The 14,379-nt window shown below is 50.7% G+C and overlaps 1 protein-coding gene across 3 annotated transcripts in view; it reads left to right on the top strand.

The window, feature by feature from the left end:
• Positions 1-14,379, top strand: part of PRKCB (protein kinase C beta) — a 326,959-nt gene that overhangs the window by 253,089 nt on the left and 59,491 nt on the right. For all 3 annotated transcript variants that reach the window (XM_044233161.1, XM_044233159.1, XM_044233160.1), the window contains one exon: positions 12,498-12,671. In XM_044233161.1, the coding sequence (XP_044089096.1) occupies positions 12,498-12,671 (174 nt within the window). The remainder of the gene's footprint in view (positions 1-12,497; positions 12,672-14,379) is intronic.

Here is a 14,379-nt window from a genome sequence, read left to right as displayed (position 1 = left end):
CCCTGCTTGTGAGCACTCTCTCTCTCTCTCTCTCTCACACATATAAATGAATAGAATCTTTAAAAGAATATGCTTTGGCGAGTCAATATGGGGCCTTTTTTTTTTTAAAAGACTTTTTTATTTGACAGACAGAGATCACAGGTAGGCATAGAGGCAGGCAGAGAGAGGAAGGGAAGCAGGCTCCCTGCTGAGCAGAGAGCCCAATGCAGGGCTCGATCCCAGGACGCTGGGATCACAACCTGAGCCGAAGGCAGAGGCTTTAACCCACTGAGTGACCCAGGCGCCCCAATATGGGGCCTTTAAGATAACCTAGAGCATGTTAGGACATCTTTGCATCTGGTCAAAGTTGAACTTTGGGAAAGCCCCGTAAAGGCTCCCAGTTCCTCGGCCACGGCAAACACAGTGCCTTCGGCTCTTTCTGTCTGAGCAGCATTTCACATGCCTTATGCCACTGAGCCCTCATTACAGCCCCATGGATTGATGGGTGCTTGTCTACATTTCACTCCCACATCCAACGTGCTATAAGATTTCTGGGTTAGGATGGATCTACCCCCCATTCCAGGCCTCTGGTTACCCAGGGTTGAATGGCCTTGAGCTGACTTTTTATCCCTGGCCTGGTCCGAGGGAGGGCTTTGGCAAATCTGCACACAACTGACAGGTCTGTGAGGACCTAGGAACCGGGCGTATGTCACCCCGCCTCCTCATAGACTATAGAGGATGACCGGTGTTCTGCTGATTCCGCAGGAAAGCCCTGTCCGCGCTGAGCATGCAGCCCACTGAGGGAGGTTCTCTTAGCCTCTAGCAGGTTGTGCCAGTCCCACCTCTAAGCACAGACCACAGGACCTTGGTTTGATCCCCGACATTGCATCACATCTCCTGGGAAACTGATTCTGCAGAAATTTTGGTCTATGGCTTCGTCTCACTTTGTGCTTTTCGATTTGTCTCTTCTGGAGAGGGTGAGGGAGAGCCGCCATAGCCACCGAGGGCATTGGAACATCCCTTTCGTGCTCCCCGAGTCTGCTGTCTCTTTCCCAGCGTGGCTGGCTGCGGGCTGGGCACCGCGTTTTCCCTGCATTCCGTCACTGGCTCTCCCAAGGGCCCTGTGAGGGCGCAGCTGTCATTATGCCCCTTTAATGGGTAAGAGAACTGAGACTCAGAGAGACTGAGTCATTTGCCCACGATCACACAGCACGCCCATGACAGAGTCAGGCTTTGAACTCGCGATGACAGAGCCGGGCCTGGACCGCTGTGATGTTACCGTTCTCGTTAGACGCAGACTTCCAGCTCGTCAGACTCTGTTGCCGTCACAGTCTCCTGCTTCCCTCGAAGAGCTTGTCAGGGTACCTGTCAGGCTGTCAAGCTGAGGGTGCTGAAGCTCCCCTTCATTTTATAACTCAGTGGCACCCAGATTTCTCTCAAAATCCTCCTGCCGAGGGGGTGAACACCCTTGGAAGCGCAGGGGAATGGCGTGTGCCCGGGGATCCAGCCCCGGATGCCACCACCGTCCCGACGGCCTGCCAAGTCCTCCCCAGGGCAGACCAGGCCTGGCACGAGAAGGACCCCCAGGATTTAGAAGGTTCTGACTGAATGGGTCTGCAGTGCAGCCCAGACTCCAGCTTCTAAAAGCTCCACAGGGAATGCTGATGTGCGTCCCGGAGAAACAAGAGCTTGGTGTAAGCACGGGAGGCAAACCGCAGCCAAAGATGGGAGACGGGGGCGCCCCGAACTTAAAACTTAGAGCTGAGTTGGGGCGCCTGGGTGGCTCAGTAGGTTAAAGCCTCTGCCTTTGGCTTGGGTCGTGATCTTAGGGTTTGGGGATCGAGCCCCATATCCAGTCTCTTTGCTCAGCAGGGAGCCTGCTTCCCTTCTTCTCTCTCTGCCTGCCTCTCTGCCTCCTTGTGATCTGTCTGTCAAATAAATAAGTAAAATCTTAAAAAATAAATAAATAAAATAAAACTTAGAGCTGAGCGGATCTAAAGTCCCCTCTGCTGGCCTCTGGGGGGCTGGGTACAACCCACAAGAGACAGCCCGGACAGCAGGGAGGACCCTCAGAAACATGGAGCCCTAAAATAAAGTTGGAGCATACGTTGCAGCAGACCAGCCCCCAATGCCTGTCCCCAGCCTGGTGCACAAGCCCACTGCCTCGTGGGGTGGGTGTCGCAGGCGGGGTGGGAGGGAGGTCCGGGGGTCTGTTGTGGGCCCACAGTGTACACACTGGGTTTTAACTTGCTTCGGTCTCCCTGTCCTGTGCCAACCTCCGCTCAAGCACCTTCCCCATCTTCTTCTCCCAGATTGGAGTTTGGGGACCCTACAAGCCCCGAGCCTCTCTCTTTTCCTCTTTCCAATGTGCCGTTCGCGTTCCAGTGAGTCTTTTCCCAAGCCCAGTGTGTGAGCTGAGCTTGCAGCTTCTGATGATGCTGGATGCTTGCTGTCTCCCCGTCTTTGCTTCCCGCCCCGGTGGGAGGGATTGGGAAGGACGTTGTTAGGGACGCCATCCTCGGTAGTACTATGTGTTCAAGATCCATGGGAGACATTCCTTTTAGACCCCCGTTCTAGGGAAAGCTGCTTTTCCTCCTCAAAAAATGATTTTCCCTTAAAAGAAATACAAGATTTTATTATGTTTCATGTGTCTCTGGTTCCTTTGGCCTCTAGGAAGCTGAGGGAGGGAGGGAGAAAGAGAGAATGGAGAGAGGAAATACACACACGCACTATATGGTGTATAATCGTTTTTGACCACTTTTATTGAAGTATAATTTACATACCGTAAAATCCAGATGTTTGTTATACAGACTTGAATGCTACCTCGAGGTCTTTGTGAGATCTGGGTTGGAAATTAATGCTGAGACCTAAGTCATCAGAGATCTCTAGTGACCCAGATCTACGGTTGTTGTTTTTTTTTTTTTTTTTTTTTAAGCTACTTTCCCTCCACGCAGACTTTTTCATTCATTGATCCAACAGATATTCCTTGAGTGGCTACTAGGTACTAGGTGTTGGGGATGCGCCAGTGAACGAGTCTAACAAAAGACCTGCTCTCCTAGAACTTAATCTAGGGAGGGAGGAAGATAAAAAGATTGCTATCACGTCAGGTGTGGTGAGTGTTACCAAAGAAGACCAAGTAGGCGAAGGGGAGTGACAAACGGGGCTGTAACTTTAGAGGAGGGGGTCAGGGAGGACCTCTGCAAGCAGATGTGGGAGCAAACCGGGGCCTGTCGGGGGAGGGAGTCCTCAGTGCAGTGGGAACAGAAGAAGATCGTAGGCAGGTGGGGTGAACAGGGACCCACTTGAGTTGCAAAGCTTTGTTGGGGTACACGGAGCAGAGTGCGTGTGTTGGTGGGGCACAAGTAGGGGGGACACGAGGAATAATGAAGAGACACTTGCAGGTAACTGGCTCAGGATCGTGGTGGCTTAGAACGGGAAGGAGGTTGGATAGGACATACATTTTGAAAGAAGAGCTGACAGAACTTGTTGCTGTGTTGAATGAGAGATGTAACCGGGAGGAGTTAAGAGAGACTCCATTTGACTTTGGACTTTTGGCAGGTGTCCCTCGAAGCCGGGGGAATGGGGTATAGGGTCTTTTGTCCCTGGCTATGGCTACCTTCTCATGTTGGTAAGCATTTGGATCCACAGTCCTGCAGGGCAAATCTCCTTAGCCAGTTGAGAACGGGACACGGGTGCCTGTAGACAAGGACATAAGCAGTCCCCTTCCTCCCCAAGTCATTCTCTGAAAAGGTGACATTGATGACAACCACTGTAGTGGATAAAATTGTCTTCCCCCCAAACATATGTTCAAGTTCTAACTACAATCCGTGTGACGGTGACCATATTTGGACAGAAGGGCTTTACAGATGTGATCAAGTTGAGTAGGGGGAACCCTAATCTAATGGCCGGTGTCCTCAAAAGAAGAGTCAATCTGGACACAGACACAGGGGCCTGGGAAGGAATGCCACATGAAAACAGACAAAGATACATGTGTAAGCCAAGGATTATTGGCAACTGCTAGAAGCCAGGAGAGAGGCATGGAGCAGATTCTCCATGACAACCTAGATGGAAGCCTCCAGAAGGAAGCATCCTTGCCAACACCTTGACGTTGGACTTCTGGCCTCCAGAACTCGGAAAGAATAAAATCCCTTGGTGCTAAGCCTCCCAGTTTCTGGTTCTTTGTTATGATAGCCCCAGAAAACTAGGACAACCACCAGGGATAAGCACCCCTCCTTTGCCCAGCACGGTGCCCAACTGAGCGAAGGTGTGTGCGCTGCTTTTAATCCCCCCAAGGTACGCCACTACCACCAGAAGTGAAGTGTCGTCCTTGCTCCTGTGTTACCAGCAGAGGAAGAGTTACGTGAATTTCCCAAGGTCATGCGGCTAGCGTGTGGCCATACTGGGACAGCTCCCAGGTCCTCTGACGTGAAACCCCGTGCCCTAACCATTCTGCGACGCCATCCCGTGGCCAGAGGCCAAGACGCTGGCCACGTTCTGCCCTTTGGATTCACCAGTAAAGTTCAGTGCAACAAACTTTGCAGCCAGGAGTCCCTGGGCTACTTTCCCACATTTCCTCCGCCGCCGCTGGAGTGTTGTTATTTATCACGTCTCTCCCAGAAGATTCTTGGGTAACAGATGTGGCTTGGAGTTTGATAAGAACGTCACTTCAACACATCCTTTCAGTCTGTTTGGAATCCTCACCCTGGAGACGGTGGGACAGCTGAACAAACAGCCCACGCCCTCTGTGTTGGTATTAACTGAAGTGGAAACTCCAGAAACTTCTTGAGACGATTAATGAAAAGCAAAAGCTCGCTGGCGCTTAAAGGAACATTTTAGAATGCGGCCGTGCCCGTGGCCATGGCAATGGCTGTCTCTCTGCCATTTTCCTCTCCCATGCCAGTGCCTCGGGGCACAGGGAGAGGAAGCTCTTCCCAAGCCTCTTTATACTTCGGAGCAGGGCCGTGCCCATCCCATTTGTGGTCGCATCAGCCATGCCTAGCACTGTGCCTGGGACAGAGTGCCCAAAAGAACTTGCGGATGGAGGATGGGGATGGTGGCATCAACTCAGGCCAAGCCCCTCTCGCCAAGTAAATGAGTGGTTTGTTAGTGGTTGTCTAAGAAGTGGAAAAAGGAAATGACCTGCCTGTCTATGGCCACAGGTTAGCCTGTGAGGTCCCAAGCCTCGCAGGAAGTGGGGTTGGGGGGTAGGAAAGGGAGGAAACAGGGCAGGGATTTGGAGCCGAATTTGAAACACTCTGACAATAATAACTTAATAAATAATTTCAATAAATAAATAGTTTAAATAATGCCCCATAGGTGGGGTCCCTTGATGGCGCAGTCAGTTAAGGGTCCAGCTCTTGATTCTGGCTCAGATCATGATCTCAGGGTCTTGAGATGGAGCCCCATGTCGGGCTCTGCACTGAGCTTGGAGCCTGCTTATGATTCTCTCTCTCCAGCTCTCTCTCTTCCTCCAAACAAACAAACAAACAAAACAATAAGAACTACTGTAGCAGAGCACTGGGTACTTGAGGGCCAGAGAATCAGAATATGGTTAAATGCAAGGGTTTTGGAGATGGGTGACATGGGAAGGTTCACTTCCTGGACTTTGGAGTCGTCACCGTGCTCCCTAAACCCTGGCTTCCTAGTCTGCAAAGTGGGTCTAGTAGAAGTTGATCCCGCAGGGGCGAGAGCCAGAAGTGGGCGTGGTTATCATGACCCACCGCGGACGACCCAGCCCCTTCCCAGGCTGACGCTCCCTCCAGCATCACCTTCTTTGTGGTTGCCTTTAAACCCTGCACCATTGCCTCTGAACACCACCCCGTGCCTGTCCAGTCTCCTGGCTTGGTGCCAGGGCTGCCCTTTTTGCTGGAGCTCTCCAGTTCCGCTGCATCTCGGGTGGGAACTGGAATCCAGAATCTGAGTTCTAGAGCCTGGGTGCTCCCTTCCTATGGTAGTTCTAGACCTAGGTTTGTGGATTTGGATAGTTTAATCCTAAGGAAGCACAGTTCTCTCCCCTCTGCCTGGAATGCGCCTGGCTGGTTCTCCTGGTTGTTCAGATCCGTGCTCAGCTCTCACTTCCCCAGAATGTCTTTCGCTGACCCACGCGATCGGGTTAGATCCTCCACTCAAACACTCATGGGGCACCATGCACTTCTCTTGCTGGAGTTGAGGCGTAACTGAATTTGGTAATTACTTGTGCAGGAGGGCGAGCTTCCGGCGCTCATCTCTCGGCATCCCCAGTGCCCATCTCAGTGCCTGGCACATCCGAGACACGACATGTTTACTGAATGAACGGGTGAATTGGCCCGCCTTCCAAGTCCTGGAAAAGACGGGAAGAGATGACACATTTGGAAGGCAGAATGAATTCCATCTCTGTTGCTTCTTTTAATTGAAGCCTTAAAAAAAGAAATTGATTGAAGAGAGTATGCACAACCAAACCCAAGGATTAAACAAGGCAAGGGGAACAGGGCCGCACGGGCAAGTGGTTACGTTTGTGCACATATGAACTTAGAAGAATCTGTTCAGTCATCTATCTCTGCGTGAGAAATCATCCCGAAACTCAGATGTTAACAACACCATCAACCACTTATAATCTCTCCTGGTTTCTGTGGGCCGGGGATTCGAAACTGGGAATGCTTGCTGGGGGATTGTGGTTTGGGGACTCTCCTGCGGGGGCTGCGGGGGCAGCTGAGGCCGGAGCCTCTGGGGTTGGTGGGCTTGGAGTCCCAGGACATCTCCACGGGGTCGCCTTCCTTGGCCTCCCTAGCACGGAGGAGCCAGGGCTCCAAAGGCAGGTGTTCCAAGAGAAACTGAGAAGCTATGGCCTCAGAAGTCACAGGGGACCACTTTTACTCTGTTCTGTTCATTGAGGCAGCCGCAGAGAACTGCCCAGGTTCAAGGGGAGAGGGCATAGACTCAGTCTCTTGACTGATGGGTATCCCGATCTTTCTAAGGACTGCCGAACATCACTTCCTTCATGACATGAGGAAAGAAGCTCTCAAAAAGCCCTCCAAGAGGGGCTGAGAGGTTCCCTTTGACAAGGAGAGCTTGATGAGAATATCATGGAACAAAGAGAAGTTTCCTTCTTAACCCCATTAATGACTGTGGAGAAGGTGTTAGGAAGATCAAGACAGAAGGAGTCTCTTGGACCTATGGATACCTCCTGAACTCCATAGTCAATGAATCGATTTTGATAGTACCTCAATGTTCCACAGTTCAATGAATTTGGTGATTAGAATCACAGGGAAGACAGACGCTTGTTACAATGCAGACTCCCAGGCCATACTGTGGGGCTCCTGGGGCTTGGGATCTGTGTCATCAAGAAGTATCCCTAAGGGACCTGAGAGAGGCAAGAGGCACCGTCCTGTATAGAGAATGGAACCTGCCTTGTTTTCAGTTATGGACTGACCTGCTGCTGCTATTGGGCTGCCTGACATTTTAATTTTTATTAAGAATTTGAGCCACCCAAACAGTAATTTTGTCTTACAGGATCCCTCAGTAACAGAAACCTGCTCCAACTAATATCAGTAAAAATGATCAGTCTGTTGGAGAGATGGAGGTTTTCAGTGGGAAACAGCCAAGCCTTGTGAGAAATTGGATCCAGGCACTGGAAAGCAAGGCCTCTGCTCATTCCCCAAAACGTCAGTTTCTTCCTTCCAGCATGTGGTAGAGAAGCACCACTGCAGGCAGATCTGTGTGGTTCTCTCTTCAGGGGCGCAGGGCTGACTGGACCCGGAATCCTATTGCAAGTTCTTTGGAGAGAGAATCTGATTGGCTCAGCTTAGGTCAGGAGCTAATTCTGATCCAATCAGCTGTGGCCAGGTGGGTCCACTGCCCAATCAGAAGGTTCTTCTAATAAATTGCAAATTCTCTGGGGAGAGAATCTGATTGGCTCAGCTTAGGTCAGGAGCTAACTCTGATCCAATCAGCTGTGGCCAGGTTGGCCCACTGTCCAATCAGAAGGCTCTTCTAATAAAGAGTTGGAAGAATTGAGAGGCATGCTAGGATTAGTTTCCAAATTAAACTGCTGCCACTGTGATTATGTAGGAACTTTTATTTTTCTAATCTGTCTTGAAACATGTGTTCTAGCAAACAACTGGTGCCCAGCTTGTTGCCATTCACTGGTTGGTTCATTCATTCATTCATTCATTCCTATTGAGGTGTAGACGGCACACAGTATTCTGCTAGTTTCAGGTGTACAGCATAGTGATTTGACGATTGTGCACATCATGCCGTGCTCACCAGTGTTACCATCCATCACCACAGAACGTTATTCCAACATGGTTGACTGTATTCCCTACGTTGTACTTTTCATCCCCCTGACTTATTTATTTATTTTGTGTCTGGAAGCGTGTCTCTCTTTATCCCCTTCATTTATTTCGTCTGTCCCAGTACCTCCGTCCCTCTAGCCACTACCAGATTGTTCTCTGTATTTATGGGTCTAGTTCTGCTTTGCTTATTTGGTTTGGTTTTTAGATTACTGGTACAAATGAAATCATATGGGATTTGTCTTTCTTTGATGTAGTTCACCACCTTATAGGTCCATCCATGGTGTCACCCATGGCAAGATCTCATTCTTTTTCTGTGGCTGAGTGATTTGCCACTGTGTACACACACACACACCATTTTCTTTTTCTTTTTCTTTTTTTTTTTTAAGATTTTATTTATTTATTTGACAGATCATAAGTAGGCAGAGAGGCAAGCAGAGAGAAAGGAAGGGAAGCAGGCTCCCCACTCAGCAGAGAGCCTGATGCGGGGCTCCATCCCAGGACCCTGCGATCATGACCTGAGCTGAAGGCAGAGGCTTTAACTCACTGAGACACCTAGGCGCCCCCATTTTCTTTATCTATTCATCCATTCATCTGTCTGTGGACTTTTAGCCATCACCTAGTTTTATTTAAAAAAAAAAAAAAGTGTTTTTTTTGTTTTTTTAAGAGAGAATGTGGAGGCACAGAGGGAGAAACAGTCTTAAGCAGGTACCATGCCCAGTGCAGAGCCCAATGCAGGGCTCGATCTCATGACCCGGAGATCATAACCTGAGCCCAAATCCAGAGGCAGACACTCAACCGACTGAGCTACCCAGGTGCCCCTACAAAAAAAATTGTATCGGAACGCAGCCATTCCCATTCGTTTCTGTGTTGTCAGTGGCTTCTCTCCCACTACAATAGCAGAGTTGAGTAACCGATACAGAGGCTGCCTTGCGAAGCCTGCAGTATTTTCTGTGTGGCCCTTCAGGAAACGCTTCCCGACCCCTGCCTTAGAATCTCATTCAGTTCTGTATCTAAACTGTTCCCCAGTGTCCCATGTGGGTCATTTCCACTCTCCTCCAGCCGGCACAGGGGCATTTCCGGACCTTGGCTCATTTGCATACCACTCCCCTGATGTCAGAGGAGGTACGCGGCATTGGTTTATTCTTCCTTCTACCGGTGTTCTTAGAACAGGGCAAGGCACCAAAGTCTTTACACGTCCCTGTTGATTGACTTAAAAAATTTCTACAGATGCCACAGTATTTCCCTAAGGTGTGAAGCACATTGCCCTAATGATTTGTAAGGTGATTTTAGGTTCATGCCTGAGATTGTTTGGAGGTGGTACATAGATGTGGTACTAAATAAAAGGAAATCACATCGTGATAAGTTTATTCTCTCTTTCTGTTTTCTATCATCCTTTCTAATGACTTGAACAAGAAGATCTCATCTGAAGACAATATGCATGCCGTTAATAGTTTTCTAACATTTGCTAACACTGTTTTTTCCTTTAACAAGGAGAACACACAGGGGCTGGCTTGCAACCTTCAGCAGCGAGCAATAAGCAATAGCTAGCTAGAATTTCCTAGCACGGCTTTGCTTTTATTTATTTTTATGCTGATCTTCCATTTATGGCTAGTGATACTGGCTTGCCATTAATAGTGGTGATCCACAGTTTCCTTTCTCAGATAAATTTAGTTCAGTAAAAATGTGACTAGGTTTTTAAAATACTAAGCAAATACCAGTTTAGGTGATAGGAGAAGATGTTTAAAAAAAAAAAACAAAAAAAAAGGCACATGAATGACTGATCGAAGTTTGGGAAACTTGTGTTAAAGTAACTGACATAGGCACAAAACAGTCCTGGGGCCCAGAGCGGGGAGTGACCCGTTTGATCTCAGTGCATCGCTGAGGGATAGAGAAGAAAGTGACATCCGAGCTGAATCTTTGATTTTCTGGGTAGTGAGAGAGTGTGGAAGGACACTGCAGACAGTGGGATAGAAGACTCAAAGGAAAAGAAAGAAAATGATGTAGTCATTCTGTGTGGCTTGTGGGAGTCCCCGAAGGACTGCGCAGCATAGGCGGGGCTGCATTTTTAGAGCAGTTGTTAGCTGGAGCAGGTTAATGTCTCTGAGCCTCGGTTTATTTATCTGTAGAGTGGGGATAATTGGAACAGCTGTAGGATGTCCGCCCTGCCCCTGGTGCCTGGCAAATTCCCAGCCCTCTGTCCTGCTTCTCCTCTAGGCAGGAGGTTAAGATGTCCCATCATGATCCCGTTGGCATGCGGGGGTGTCTGGAGCCCCTCCCCTCTGTCTTGGGCAGTCTAGGAGTGGATGTTTACAAGTGTGTGGGTTTGTTAGATGATGCCTTGACCGGTAGTGATAGGTCAGTGGGGCTGTCCACACTCGAAGCTGACTCGGCACTGAGCCCCTCCTACTGCACTTGGGAGGTGGGGGATGGGGGGCTCCTCAGCTGCAAGCTCTTCTTTCTCCCTTCAGCCCCTCTGCCCCTGTGTCTTCTGGCCAAGTCACTTCCCTGCCTCCTCCCTGCACTTGCCCCATGCCCGGCATTCTCTGGAATCTGGGAGCAGAAAGCCCCTGTCTCTACCCGACTCTTCACATCTTAGAATACTGACCTCCTGGAGTCATGTTTTCTGCCTCGGTGAGGGCTGGGCCAGGGGAAACAGCCCTTGGGGGCCAACGAGAGACCGGGGGAGATGGGAAACACGCTGAGGACACACAGCCTGGCCCGTTAAGCTCCGCTCTGCTCTGTGCGTCTGCATGGGGACTGAGTATATGCCCAGCTGATAGGATTTGCTCAGCTTGGCAGCCCTTCTTTCTGTGGTGGGGCCAGAGGGGAGAAGTCGAGAGCTGTCCTCTGGTGGAGAAGTGTGTGCTGGGAACTTCCGTGCTCAAGGCTCTGAATTCCTGGCTTTGCATTGCCCATGGCTACCCTGATTGTGGTGAGAGCAGGAGATGGGGCCTCTCTATGAGCTGGTTGGCTCGGCCTTGAAGCATCCATGCAGTCAGACTCTTACCATGAGGATAAGAGCTGAATGGAAGGGTTCCCGGCTGCCCTCCTGCCTCGGAGAGCCTTCCAGGCATCCCTCCCTCTGGCCTTAGGGCTCTGTCGTGTTCTCTGGTCCCTCAGCTCATCGGGTAGAAGCATTTTATTTTCTTGACCGCCTAAACTCCTTGAGGATTTTTCTAGAGCTCTGGGCAAGTACAGCGTTTAAAGGCAGAGACTTTAAAGTTGGGCAGACCTGAGTTCAAATCCGGTCCCTCTCTCTAATTGAATTTGCTGTGTGACAGGTTTCTCACCCCCCATGAGCCTCGCTTTCCTGTAAGATAGGTTTCTTAGTGGCACCTACATTCTTGATTCTCTCACAACGGGATGAGAAATAACAAATGAAAACCACTACTTGCCGGGCACATTGATAAGTGCTCAGAAGTGTAGTGGCGACTGAGGTGATCACCTGCCAAATACCCGTCACGGTGCCTGCAGTAAATGCTTGTTTCAGTCTGATTGCTTCTTCCTCCAGGAAGCCTTCCCAGAAGCCCCCAGGCCTGATCAAGCCTCATGCAATATGGTACTGCCCAGTGCTTCTTCTAAGAGGCTTCTCGATAATAGTATCTACCGGCCACTGTGGCGTCTGACATGATGCGTCCTGAGCCACACCAGTTAACATGCTGGGGTGGGGACCACAGCTGCATGGAAGGAAGCCGCAGGACAGCAGGAGAGGATGTTCAAATATTATGCTAATCATTTCTGTGATTAATATCTGAAGTCTTTCTTCCTCTGGATGGCAGGGTCGGAGAACATGCCTGCCTATTTATGGCCATATTCCCAGTGCTTTGCAGGCTCTTCATGAATATTAAATAATTGAGTGCAGAGGGGAACAAGTGTTCCACATTCAGTGTTCTCAGGAACGCACTCAGCAACTATTTATCGAACATCTACTATGTCGTAGGCACTACTACCCCAGTGAAGAAAACAAGCAAAGACACTTTCCCTCAGGCGGTTTGTATTTTAGCCCTGGGGGCTGGGCGTTGCTGCGTACCCACAAGGGATCAGTATTCGCATGTTGCTCTTGGGACCCTGCCTGCTGGCTGGGTTCAGTTGTTCAAGGCGTGAGGTCTGTGGACAACGTCACCCCATGAGCTGGTGTCCGCAGACGGCATCTGGGCGGAGCTTGGAGTGGATTTGAGTGAACGCATCCTTCCCTGCCGCTCCCCCGGGCCCTTCCCACCACCCTGACCGGCTTCCTCTCTTTCCCAGGTCATGCTCTCCGAGCGGAAAGGCACGGACGAGCTCTACGCCGTGAAGATCCTGAAGAAGGACGTGGTGATCCAGGACGACGATGTGGAGTGCACGATGGTGGAGAAGCGGGTGCTGGCCCTGCCCGGGAAGCCGCCCTTCCTGACCCAGCTGCATTCCTGCTTCCAGACCATGGTAACTGCCCCCTGGAGTGGGGGGGGTGGGTCTGGCCATACCGTCCCCGGTGCTTCACCGGCCTTCGGCCCAAGCCCTCCCAGCAGCACCAAACCCCATATTTCCACTCTAGAGCAAGATGGGGTGCCCGGGGGAGGCTGCTGAGAGTTTCCGAGGCGGCCACTGAGAAGCTATTCCTCTAGGCAGACGCTGTCACAGCGAAGATAAAGGAACTCGGGCCATCGGTTTAATAACCCACAAAGCAGGGTCTTCCTCAGACAGCCAGGGGTGACTCAGGGACAGCTACTGAGAACTTTCAGTCTCACGGATGCGATGTTACGGCAGAGCTCGCGGAGGGGAACGAGTGGGAAGGAAAGGGAAGGGTACGTTTGCTTAGCTGGTTACCGTCTGCCCTGCAGACCCTGCGGTCAATGCTCTCGTGCGTTCTGCCAGTTGTGCGGACTTCCTGAGGGGAGGGGTCGTCTGAGAACGCAGCTTTCCGAGGACCCCCGAGGCGGGGATACAGTGTCCCGGGCAGGGGCTCGTGAGCACAGAACTGTGACTCCCAGGAAGAGAAGGGGACGTTTGTGCGCGCTCTGCTGTGGGCTGATTTCAGCTCTATCTGCGAGAGTGGTGGCCATCCCTTTAAGGAACCTCTTACCTTTTTCCCTGTTCAAACGAGACCCTGGCCTCCGTACCAAGGGAGGGGGGTGGCCAGCTCCCCTAGTGCAAAAAGGTACAAAGTTCGTTCTTGCCTCTGGGGCTTCTAAGGGCCAGTGGCCCAGTGACTTAAAGATGCTTTAAGGCATTCTTGGAGATTATTTCGATTCTGTGCGGTTCTCACTACGCATGCTAATTTTAGAGCCCACCCCCTATGTGAGATGGGACAGTTTTGTATGTTGCATATAATTTAAAGCTTGGGACTTCCTCTCTCCTCCAATATCACCAAGTCCCGTGCTCTACTAGGTTAGATTCTACATTCACAGCCTAGAAAGATCCAAATCTGGCCCTGGGGTGAGTTTTCTCAGTGCAGACCATGCATTGGGCTTAGAACTGCTGTCTGTGAAAGGGGCCGAGCTGGAGGTTGGCTCCTTCCCTGTTCTGAGAGGTCTCTTGATGCATTTTGGGGTCAGAGGGATCTTAGTTTGGATCCTGGCCCTGTCACTTACCACTGGGTGGCCTTCGGCACATTCTAAAACCCGTCCAGCCTCAGTTTGCTCGTCTGTAAAATGGATGAACTGAACGAAGCTGCATCCGATGTGGCTGTGAGGAGGGAATGAGATTCGACACGAGAAGCCTTTGACACAGTGCTTGGTGCCGGGCTGATGCTCCGTGGACGTTCCTTGCGCATCTCACAGACCACATGCGTCTGGGCTTTGACCAAGTGCTCAGGGATAGAGCCAAGCAAACCAGGTCCTGTTTTTGAGACGTTTATGGTCTTGGAGCAGAGGCAACAGACTGGGACAGTCACCAAACAGTGCAGTAGGGGATACGGTAGAACCTGGAGAAGCAAGTGGGTCCCCAGATTGTCCCCTCATTGGCAATATGGCTTTTGTGCCCTCAGTGATATGATTTTCTAGCGGGGTTAAGTTCTCATTCCCAGAGAATCTCCCTAACAGCAAGCCATCGGGGGAGGGCACATTTTAGGCAAGTGTGCATGGTATTACCTGCAGGAACTTAGTCTGCCAGCATCGCGCTGGGCTCTGCTGGGGACTGGGCCTCCTAGAAC

Source organism: Neovison vison, chromosome 14 (genome assembly GCF_020171115.1).
Source record: "Neovison vison isolate M4711 chromosome 14, ASM_NN_V1, whole genome shotgun sequence".
NCBI classification, from domain to species: Eukaryota; Metazoa; Chordata; class Mammalia; order Carnivora; family Mustelidae; genus Neogale; species Neogale vison.
This window is presented reverse-complemented; position numbering and strand designations above follow the sequence as displayed.